Genomic DNA, 11,868 nt, shown 5'->3' with positions numbered 1-11,868 from the left:
AATTACATTTTAAAATTATGTAAAAGTTAAAATCATTTATTTTTTATTTATTTTATATTCAAAAATCTTTCACAATTTTTTTAACCAAATACATGATAGCTACCATACCAAGTAATTTGAAATGTATAGCTTTCATTGGTCATTTCATACGCATTAAGCATCCATCAATAGTAAAAATCATTTGAAATAATAATATTAGTATTAAAAAAACTAAATAAAAAAAAAACACAAAAAGAGATGTGGAGGTAAATTAAAGCAAAAGCATAGACAAAGAAACGGCAAGAACAACAAAAGTCTCCCTCCCTCCCTCCCTCCCTCTCTCCTATTCTTCTCTATTTCTCTCTCATATTTCACAGACCAATGTAAAAAAAAAACACTACCATAAAAGCAGAGAGAGAGAGAGAGAGAGAGAGAGGAGGAGAGGAGAGGTAGAAAAAGAAAAGAAAGGAAAAGGAGAACAACCACATCACCAAAATTCCATCTCCAAAGACAACCTTAAAAAACACAAATCTGAAAAATTGTTGTTGTATTAAAAGTTGGTGTCTGAGACAGAGAGAGGGGGGAGAGAGAGAGAGAGGAGGGTAGCGCAATGGGGAATTCATTTGGGTGCTCAGCATCAGGGGAGAGATTAGTTTCCGCAGCAAGAGATGGAGATTTGGTCGAAGCCAAGATGTTATTGGATTGCAATCCTTGTCTTGCTAAATATTCTACTTTTGGCGGCCTTAATTCTCCTCTCCATTTTGCTGCTGCTAAAGGCCACAATGAGGTAACACCAAAAAAAGTGAAAAAAGGAAGATCATTTCTTTTCTTGGTTTTTGTTTTCTTTTTGTTAACGTGTCTGGTTTTTATTGTTTTAGATTGTGGGGTTATTGTTGGAGAATGGAGCTGATGTGAATTCCAGGAATTATTGTGGCCAGGTAAAAAAAAAACTTTTTTTTTTCATGGGATTTAATTTAATTGATTTGTTTTTGTTTGGAGGATTTGATATATATATGTGTGTGGGAATGTTGGTATGATTTGTTGGATCGACTTTGGAAATGGTTTTTTTTTTGGGTTCCTATGGTGAAAGTTTTGGTTTTGATTTTTTTTTGGTTTTGTAATGTTACTGTTTGGGAAATTAAGAAAAGCAGAAATTTTGGATTTTTGTTGCTGTTAATGTTAGTTATTGGGAGATTAACAAAACCCAGATTTTGATTTCATTTGGATGTAGCTTGTTTTTGAAACCAGATAAGTAAAAGGTTTGATTCCTTAATCTGAAACAAATTAATGGGTATGTTTTTGATTTATTTATGATTCTGTTTTGAAGACGGCATTGATGCAAGCTTGTAGATATGGACACTGGGAAGTTGTGCAGACCCTTTTGTTGTTTAGATGCAATGTAAGTAAATTCAGTTTCTCAGAGGGAAATTTTTATTAACTGTTTTACCTGGAAGGTGTGTGTTTGTGTGTTTTATTAATTCATCCTTGTGAATATTGTGGCTTTATAGGTTATAAGGGCAGATTATCTTAGTGGAAGAACTGCTCTACATTTTGCAGCAGTAAATGGGCATGTGAGATGTATAAGACTAGTTGTAGCTGATTTTGTTCCTAGTGCCCCCTTTGAAGCTATGCATACTCAGATGGAAGGTGATACCAGGGATGGTTCTAGTGTGAAGAACAGGTTTGACCAGAGGTATTAGTTCATTTGGATTGTAAAGGTTTATACTTTGATGGTATATTAATTTTGGCTCCATTACTTTTGTGGGAATAGTTGGTGTCTGATGTTTCCCTCTTCCTGTTAGATTTTTTTTTTTTTTTGTTTTTAGTGGTTTTAGATGCCACAAAAGTATTTGACTTAGGTTATATCATCATGCAGTGCACTGTCGAGGTTTGTAAATAAGGCGGCCGATGGTGGTATCACTGCTCTTCATATTGCTGCATTGAATGGGTATTTTGACTGTGTACAGCTTCTACTTGATATTCATGCAAATGTATCATCAGTGACATTTCATTATGGGACAACTATGGATTTGATAGGTTTACCTTTCTGCTCTATGCCCCACAATTTTATTTTTTCAAATCTTTGATTTGTGATTTGTGCCTCTGACAATATAAATATGTCAATGTGTAGGAGCTGGAAGCACCCCTTTGCATTATGCTGCTTGCGGGGGCAGTTTAAAATGCTGTCAGGTAAGAATAATATCAACAACAAGAAGCTTGTCTTTTCCTGTCTTTAAGTTCATGAACATGAGATGATAGTGCTGCTAATTCTCCAGATCCTCCTTGCAAGAGGTGCCAGTCGGATGACATTAAATTGCAACGGGTAAATTGCTTTGGGTTCTTTTTGTGCTGTGCCTGGTTGATGCAACAGCCCTGGAATTTATTGTGAAAAATGACATGGACACTATTGTGTATTCTTCAGGTGGCTGCCTGTTGATGTTGCCAGAATGTGGGGGCGTCATTGGCTTGAACCATTGTTAGCACCAAATTCTGACTCTGCGATACCTAGATTTCCTCACTCGAATTACTTATCCTTACCTCTTTTGAGTGTGCTTAATATAGCAAGGTACTTTGCAACTTAAGATATATGCTCTCTCTCACACTCACACTCACACTCACACTCACACGCGCACACACGCTCGTAGACATGAAAAAACATAAATGCTAAGAATATGGTGATTTCAAACACATCATTGCAACAGATGTAACTAAAGTCTCAGACACTTGATTTTTATAATTTTCTAAATTTGGATCATAGGGATTTCAGAAATTAAATTTGAGTCAATTGAAATGGCCTAGTTTCTAATATTAAACTGATAAGAGTGCACACTTGGCCATGTGTTGCTTTCTTGGGTAGCTTAATGTTCAAGGGCAAGGTTGGGTTTGATGCTTTTATTAATTCTGCAACAAAGGGAAAGATGATCCATGGAGACTTGGCTAAAAAGAAGCTGCTCTAGCTTGGTTCACTGTGAGCTTGTGATCCAAGTCTGCCTAACATGGAGCCTGTTTTATTGATACATGAGTATTACCTAAACCTTAATGTCTCATTGCTTGCTGAATACAGTACAAGCTAGTTGCTGATTACATTTGCTGTGCGAGACATCTTGCAGTATGAATTGGTGTAATGATGATGCTTACAGAATTAAATCAAACTACTAAACGCTTTGTAGAGGCAGAGTGTGAAGGGTCGAAACTAGAGAAAGTTTCAACTTTTATGTTTTGTTAGACATCCTGCTATCAACTGGTGCTTTTACTACATCTAGGAGAAGAGGAAAAGGAATAACTGGAGAATTTATTAGCTCGTAGCAGAAATGCACATAGTATTTAAAAATCACAATACTCCCCTAACAAATTTCTAAACCAGTAACCTATTTTGATATGTGCATTCAAGTGGACATAGTTACTGTTCCATCTATGTATAATGTGAATTCCATGCTAGCAAATTCACAGGGTATCGTGTATACATAAACACTAGGTTCTTTGTGTGCAGAAGAATGGGCAAGAGCACTAGATCAAGAGTGTTTCAAATTCCTTTAAAGATTGCATATTTTCCTCTCCTTTGTCTCATGTTATCGTGGTCAAGAGAGCATTAGTCATGAATTTTTCAAAGTCCTTTAAGGATTTTATCTCTGCTTAGTCTCATGTTATTGTACCCCCAGAATGTATAGTATTTGATACTCAACCAAAAAAGAATAACTTGTGGTTTCGTGTGCTCTTATGACAACAGAAAATGGTTAAAGACAAGGTAATTAATGAAGCATGGTCCAAGTGTCTGTTGGTTATATTTCGTATATAGAAAATAATTAAAGACCTGTATTAACTTTACTTGGTTTTCATGCTAAATCTGTGAAATTCTGATTGGAGAACACATCCATCCTTAGAGGGACAGGTGTGGGCACTTGCTATAAACTGATAGCAGCTCATCTTCTGGACACCACATGGTGCTTTATATGAGCTAACAGAAATAGTGTTACCCCCTATGTAAGAATTGCATGAAGACTGACAGCACCACATGTTGGCTGCCCTAAGAATGGAATTATCTGTACATGATTGCATCAAGACTGACAGTATCTTGTGTCAAGAGTTTCCCCTACTGATTGCTTCATCACCAGATCATTTGTTGACTTGTTGCTCATGCAAGACTCATATTGTGATGTTACAATTTTTTAGATCTTAACCCAGCAAATCTAAGTCAACCATGGTCTACTTTTTTGTTAGCCTCAAATCGAACCAATGCCCTTGGAGTGTAACTTGAATTTGAAAGTTTATCAGTGTTTAGTTAAATAATGCAAACCCTTGCTATTGGACACTAAATATGATGCTTCGTGAACTATTCTTTGCAGAGAGAGCGGGATGCATTGCTCAGTAAGCGCCTCTGATGACCCTGATATTTGTGCTGTCTGCCTGGAGAGAGCATGTAATGTAGCCGCTGAAGGTTTGCTCTTTTCCTGTCTTTGTACATGTCAATGTTTGCCTTGTGTTGCTCCCTTGGACCTCAATCCTCTTTATTAGCAGTGCTACCTGAGAACATTTATAGGCATATGGTTCTTGCTGAAGCCTCTATTTCCCCTTCCATTAAATAAATGTCACAGCTTTCTAAGATGCACCTACTTAAGCACCATTATATTCCTTGTTGGGAGAAAAGAGATTAGGTTTAATGCCAACACTAATCATAGGCCTCTTGAGAATGTCATTGATTGGTCAATATCTATTTGTTTTGGTTCTGGTTTCCATTTCCATTATTTATTTGCTCAATCATGTCAGTATACTCATGTCTATACACCACTTCTGCTGCATCTTTCCAAGGACTTTAGTATATATGCTGCAACTAGGTAGTTCTATCTTTCTACCAAAATGAACTTTCCTATTAGTGAAGATTGAGGACTCTGGTGTCTTTAAATCCTTGCATGAAGGTTATGAATTCATCTTTTTGATAAGTCAAGTGCATTGTTTTGTTGTGTTTTTCCCTTGGTTAGAGATTGAATGTATAGAACAGCAAAAATTCCATGTATCCATCCATCCATCTTTAGTTGTGAAGATCAACTTTCTGCTTCTCTTGTTCTTGTTGGCATCCAAAAGTAGTATGGGGTTTCTATCTCTTATACCAGTGCGCGTATTTTTATCAGGTTTATCTGAAATTTCCCTTTGATTGAAATCTGAACTAAGCGATAACTTCTTCACCACTTTAATTTAGAAAGCATTGAAAATCTCACTATTCAGTTTCTCCGTCACCTTTGTAATCTATGGTTAAATTGATTGTATGTCCTGTATGCCATTGGTTTCATGTTATTGATGGGCAGTTATTCTCATATTCAGGGTGCGGACATGAGCTTTGTGTGAGATGCGCGCTCTATCTTTGCTCAACGTGCAACATCCCTTCTGAAATGGTGGGCCCTACTGGCTCCATCCCATGTCCTCTTTGCAGGCATGGAATTGTCTCTTTTGTTAGATTGCCTGGTTCCTCAGCAAAAGAAATGAAGCTTCCTCTATCTCTCGGACTGTGCACTCCATGCATGCTTCATTCACATGATGTGGATGGGCAATCGCCAGCATGTTTACCAGAGGTCCGAAAGAATCGTGTGGTTTCAGTTTCTTCTGATTTTCTCTGCCCAGTCACTTGCAGTCCATTTCCTTCTGTTGGCATCCCTTTGTGTACCTGCAATGATGGGCCATGCCCATCTTTTGAACCCCAAGAGGTAGAATCACAAGATGAATCCTCTCACCGTCCACAAACATCTGTAGAGCAGGATAAAATGGAAGGACCAAGGCTTGAGAAAACAAGCTGCTCAAGTATGTTTTGGGGAAGAAGGAGCTGCAGCAGAGAGCATCAGTGCAATTCAGAAATAAATACATGACTTGTTTTGGTGGATGAATGGTCTGGATTAAATATTTTATTGACATCAGTGTGTGTGCAAGGTGGTGATATTTTGTCATACCAATCTCAAACACTGAAAATTTCCAAAATCCATGTTTGCTTCCAGTTTTTCTTCGGCTGACCACATGGTAATGGATTTTGGTTTGGAAACAAGGCAGTTGAGTGCCCTTTAGATGTATTTTTAAAATATCTGGTGAGGGTTGTAAAAATTGTATTGGGGGGGGGGGGGGGGGTGTTTTACAGATCATTTGTAACCGGTTGTGTCATCAAAGAACAGACCTTGTCCCTTTTCCTTCCTTCCTTCAAACTAACTGCATTGCTTCTGTTACTCGTGGTTATTATACAATGAAATAGATTCACTGATATCAGGTAGAGAAGTAGCAAGAGGACATTCTGTCAAGTTATGAGTGGCGAAAAAACCCTACTTGGTAGTCTACTGTAAACTGCCAAGAGCTGCTTAGAGATTGTCCGTCTGTCCTGACATCAATGATGGATCAATATACAATTTAGGTTCTGTTTATCTACACAATAGACAAACAGGCAAGGTGCTAGTGATGGACACGACTGCATTTTAATAGTTCGCATTATATTGATCATCGTACAAGCTATGTTATCAAGAGCTGACGTTTGATCTGTTCATGAGCCCCGATAAGTTGTGGGCAGTTCAAATTCCGAATTAAAGACCACGGAGCTAGCACGCTGACAAGCAATGTTAGACCAGAAACAAATGAATTAAGAAGTGAGACAAGGTAACAACACCTTACTTTTTGTTAACAAATCCAAATATTAGGGTCCCATGACAGATTCTCTCAGAGCTTGACATGTACCCATCAAAGGATCTTGCTAGCTTCAGATGCTATATGCATCGTATGATAACATACCCTAAAAGAAGGTAGGACCTACACCTCCCAAAACCTAGTAGTAGCAGAAAAGGGAAAAAAACTTGAAAACAGTACCATAAGACAATAAGTACAGTACGTCCCCTGGAATGTGGCCATGCCAATCCAAAACCCTAAAACCAGGAAACAATAAACCCTTTATTTTGTCCATGAAGGAAAACCCACAACACTCTCTTAATCATCACCTTCTCCTCGCAGCAGTTTCTCTCTGTGCATTAAAGTACACTGCAGCCACTGGCAGGCCCAATCCATTTTCTCCTGCGAACATTCTAGTGTTGAAACAGTCTCTTGAAGCTGGTGGCCCTCACAGTTTGCCTTCCTCTCTGTTTAAATAAGATGAACACATATCTATGGATACCAACCACGGGCTTTGGAGTCTCATAGCTCACAATTTCCCTTCCTGTTGTTTTGCACCAAACCCATTAATAAAATTTGTGAAACAAACTGTAAAACAAAAATAATTTCTAGATAGATAAGAACTCACCAAAGGAAACATCAGTTGTGCCAGGAATGTCAGTGACCATCCTGAAATTTTTTTTCAAGAAAACTCATATTAGAAACATTCCCCCCCCCCCCCCTCAAAATGTGCCATAATCAAGGATATAAATAAACATATATACGAGTCACTCTTAGTCAGTGTTAATAGTACAAACCAGTGGAGATGTTCTCTTAGGTAAGGATCACTGGGGCTTGGAGCATCAGGGTCTGTCATGATCTACGAAGACACAAGAAAAAAAAAGGACTTAAAAATGGAACTATTGATCATAATGACATTAATATTAAAAATGGTGGTAAAACTAACGTTAACTTACTAGTGTATATGCAGTCCTCATGTCCTCACCACCAATCTCAACTCTAGGTTTATAAGCAATGACAGAAGGCATGAATTCATAGCCATTAGCAACTTGTTTGTTGGAGTTATAAGTAACAGTCATTCTCACACTAGGAGTGAATATATCCACCACATCTCCCACAACTCTCCCGACAGTCAGTGGTTCCATGGCCCTTGACATTTTGTAGTGGTTAAGGAAACGAAAACGGGAGGGGGAGCTAGAGAGTAGCGAAGAGACAAGTGATGTCTCAATTTGTTAAGGTTTTGATGCAATGAGAATAGAGATCACGAGTGAGCCTTTTATACACTTGATAAAAGCTCAAGGAATAATTAAAAAAATGCTTCGACACAATACACCATAAATGGGTGTCTAATTAGGGAAAGAACAGGTGTGATAAGTATTGAAAATGTGGCGTCTCTTGTCAAAGAATTAATGTACTATAGAGAAGACAAGACACTAGAGATGGTGATAGTTTGTGGGATGTGTTGCGAGAGATCCCTTTGGAAAGAAATTCTTAAGCCTTTAACACTATAATAAACACACCTCGTCATCTAAGAATCTAACATGTCTTTGGCTTATTGGCTTGACGAGAATGAGAGAATCCAATTCCCTATGAATTTCCACTTTAATATAATATCTTTGAGCAAATGGGAATTCAGCTTTTAAGGTGCTCCTCTCCATACACATGCTTTCTTACATTAGAGACGAAAAAAAAATCTTATCAACAAGCATGGGAACGTGTAGATAATTCAATGGAAGAGGAGAAGGAAATTGCTGTTTTTGTAGCACTTCATTGGTGTTTTGCCTTAAATGGTATATTGCTTAGAGGCACATAGAATAGATTATTTCAAGCTAGCCCCCACCACAACTGCTTTGCTTTTTTTCTCTAAGTAACCCTAGCTAGCTAGCTCTAGTTCCAATCAAATTAAAGCATATGCTTGGGAATGAAAAAGCGATCATCTCTCCTTCTAGCAAACCTTATATGCTCAAGCTTTTGCTAGTTTGAAATTACTAATTTTGTAGGGAGATTCTGTTTGTATATGTGGTATGTCATGGTTGGAATAAAAAAAATTAAAAATAATTTATTCAAATATGAAGGACTGAGTTATTCCTAGGTTGAAAATTGGAGGACTAAAAAATAGTTTACTGATCAAACATCATGCAAACCATATCCAACGGGCTGGCTGCCTCTCTAGCATGATACTCACTAGATAAAAGTTATCAATAATCAGAGATCAAACAGTACTTACATAGTGGAAAAATACATAATTAATGTCAATGAGGACTTAGGCATGCATCCACGACACTTTTATTAAGCTGTGAGATCTGCAAAAGATTAGCTCATGTAGAAGATTAATTTAAATACTCAGATATGGATTTGTTGTTCTAGCTAGCAGATATATTTATGGATTAAACGAACAAATCTCTAAGATTACAAGATTAATGGGAATTTTAATTATTTATCATGGCTTGATTCAAGACTCCCGCCCTTCTAAAAACTTTTAGGCTATTAATTTGCCATCGAAACCTCAAGAGTCATATTGACAACATGTGAGCAAATGTTCGGAGAACTATAAGAGATTCTATCTTTTCCCTTCTACAGCACCACCATTTTTTATTCGAGTTTAACAGCAGAAACTAAATGGAATATATATAGCCTCGCTATCAGGGAATCCATTGTAGCCAACGGTATACAAGTCAAGGACATCTCATCCAATAGTGTTGCGAGTCATTTTTTGGCTAAGTGGGTCTTCCCTCTCTTGCATTCTTGACACATAATATAAATATGACTGTACTCCTTGCTGGCCACTTAATTATATTTATAATTAATATATATCCGGCCCCATATATCTCACGATAATCACAATAAAATCCCTATAATTTATCTACTTAATTAATATCTACTTAAGATGCATACAAGTAAGACGAAACTAAACTTAAAAATATATTACAGAAATAGAGATAAAATCCATTTTCATCGATCTGTATTAGCTAGCACATAAACAAGAAATTAAGCCATGCATGCATTTCTCCATCACGGGAAGCTCTCTCGAATCTACAACCGCTCACAACCTGACACGTTTTCATCCACATCAATATCATGAGAGTAAGAAATACAGTAAGAATAGGGAACTGGTATTTTTCAGATGCCTTGACTGACAAATGACAATATGCTCAGGCTCAGTGTTGAAGATCAGCATGAATTGAGGCAAGAAGGGCTTGCTTTTTCTTAGACATTTAAGAGTCTAATGAAACTTTGGAATTGGCCGCCCTTCACTTTTTTGAGTCAAATATTGCATAGGTGTCGTCCTCGCGTATCATTAACCAAACTTTAGAGGATCATTTTTTTAGTTAAATTTAGCCATTTGTCATCCTCTTGGATGTTTGTTTAACCAAGGGACACGTCTAGCTAGAAATGGAATCTGATCGAGTAAATTGTAGCTTTATTCCCATGTTTTTCAGAGATAATTAAATAATCTAGTCTCTTTAGTTTAAAAAGTACTTAATCAGTCTCTGTTTTTTCATCTTAATTTGCTTACAACCTTGCTCCTTTCTTGAATATATTGTTAATGAAATGCTAAGCAAGAACCAATTTTCCCACTACATTCTGTCGTGGACCCGAAGATTCGAATGCGGTGAAAGGATTACAAAGAAAAGAAAGATGGGGGTGTCAATTTACTGCTGGTTTTTTGAGCTTGTATTTAATTTTAATAGCATTTATTTTTGTTATTGGATTAATTAAATAAAAATAAATTTTTAAACTACGTGAAGTTCATCAAAAAGACCATGAATTTAACAGATTAAGTCGCGAAACCCGAGTCAATTCAATATATCAATATCTCAATATTATTATAAAAAAAGGACATCTTGATTTTTTAAACCCAAACCATGTTTTTCAATAGTTGTTCAGATAATTTTTGCACCTGTCAAATTGATTGGGTTATATCGAGATAACTCTCATATAATTCAATTTTAAACATTGGCTAAAAAAGATTCAGGTCAAGAAGTTTTTAAGGATGATTTATTGGTCTAAGTTTAATAATAATATCAAATAATTTTTTATGATCTAAATATTTTTTTATGTTAGTTTTTTAACTCGACTCGAGTATGGTGTAAACTTGTTATTTTTAAAACTAGAGGATTAAATATATTTCTAAAACTTTAATTCTGATCAGTCATATTCTTGCCATATTGTAAATTTGTTATTTCATATAATCTAGTCGCAAGTCTACAATATTTTCATCTCTTTGATTTAAGAAGTGACACACTTCCTGCATATCCTTTTTTTTTATGTATATAATTTAATGAATATGTACCTAATCCACCTAGAATGTTGTAAATTAGAAAAAAGCTTCTACAGTTTGTTTTTGGGGAAAAAAATGGTGTTCTAACTGTTAAGAGCCACCACTGCCATATGATTTTATCAATAAAATTTAACCTAGTTTTGGGGGGGGGAAATACTTGAGACCCAATTTGTGGAGTTCTAACTTCTAACACAAAAGTTAATTTGTTTCTTTGATTTTTCTTTTTCTTGATATTTAGTCTTTTTTATTGCTTTTTGTATGTCTGTCGAAGCAAGTTCATCTACGTGATCTGAGCAAAAACAGCCGGTACGTCTATCAATAGGAGGAGCGCTTTGTGCTTTGACTGTGTTATACATGAAGGCCAGGTCAATGGAATCCATGCCCATGAGAAGGGCTCAAACATCAATTGCTTCGTCAAGGCCATTTAACTTCCTAGCACTAGGCCTGTCTCATCCATGGAAATTCAATCCTAGCATGAAATCAAAAGCTTGGTGTTCAATTTAATGGATCTTTAGCTGGGCTGACACAGGGCACACGCATGCAGCAAGTGGGCAGTGGCTCCTTTCGACTAGATTTTGATATCTGATATGATGTGAAGTAATGGTTGATAAAGGGTAATGGCATGTGTATGACTTGTGTGGGTTTGGTGCCTGGTTTCACCTTCAATGCGAATAAAATTTTCATAGCTCAAAAAATTAGAAAAAAAATGCGTGACCAGTCCATCTTACCCAACTCACCCTAGCTAGGGCCTAGCTTATGTGGGTATGTTTATAAATTTAAGTATTTATCTGTGAACTAGATCAAAATCCCAAGCATTAATCATCAAAAAATCCTAATTATAATAATCTCGTGTTCTTTTTCTAATGATTACAAATCTTGCTCTTTATACCTCAAGTTTTAGACTTTGAATAATTACACAAGGTTATGTCTAGTTAATTAGTGTTTTATGATATATATATATCATAAAGAAGAATGTC

General features: G+C 36.5%; 2 protein-coding genes across 2 annotated transcripts; one reads left to right on the top strand and one right to left on the bottom strand.

Moving 5' to 3' along the window:
• Window positions 1-296: 296 nt before the first annotated feature.
• Window positions 297-6,182, top strand: LOC7454497 (E3 ubiquitin-protein ligase XBAT33). Its single transcript, XM_002322422.4, has 10 exons — window positions 297-766; window positions 858-917; window positions 1,307-1,378; window positions 1,488-1,672; window positions 1,856-2,016; window positions 2,111-2,169; window positions 2,256-2,302; window positions 2,402-2,545; window positions 4,323-4,414; window positions 5,296-6,182. Exons 1-10 carry the CDS (start codon window positions 590-592, stop codon window positions 5,832-5,834), a joined length of 1,536 nt encoding a protein of 511 aa, XP_002322458.2. The 5' UTR covers window positions 297-589; the 3' UTR covers window positions 5,835-6,182.
• A 419-nt stretch (window positions 6,183-6,601) lies between these two features.
• Window positions 6,602-7,882, bottom strand: LOC7474032 (CEN-like protein 1). The gene is given in 5 exon segments (XM_002321867.4): window positions 6,602-7,051; window positions 7,053-7,153; window positions 7,238-7,278; window positions 7,407-7,468; window positions 7,566-7,882. Coding segments are annotated over 5 exon segments (522 nt in total). The 5' UTR covers window positions 7,767-7,882; the 3' UTR covers window positions 6,602-6,934.
• Between the last annotated feature and the right edge of the window lie 3,986 nt (window positions 7,883-11,868).

The sequence above is a fragment of the Populus trichocarpa genome, chromosome 15 (assembly GCF_000002775.5).
Source record: "Populus trichocarpa isolate Nisqually-1 chromosome 15, P.trichocarpa_v4.1, whole genome shotgun sequence".
Classification (NCBI taxonomy): Eukaryota; Viridiplantae; Streptophyta; class Magnoliopsida; order Malpighiales; family Salicaceae; genus Populus; species Populus trichocarpa.
This window is presented reverse-complemented; position numbering and strand designations above follow the sequence as displayed.

Excerpts from the sequence above, each read along its gene's own strand:
- LOC7454497 (XM_002322422.4), top strand. The coding sequence starts at position 590 with ATGGGGAATTCATTTGGGTGCTCAGCATCAGGGGAGAGATTAGTTTCC. Across the intron at positions 767-857 it reads CTGCTAAAGGCCACAATGAG|ATTGTGGGGTTATTGTTGGA; the intron begins GTAACACCAAAA and ends TTATTGTTTTAG. Across the intron at positions 918-1,306 it reads CCAGGAATTATTGTGGCCAG|ACGGCATTGATGCAAGCTTG; the intron begins GTAAAAAAAAAA and ends TCTGTTTTGAAG.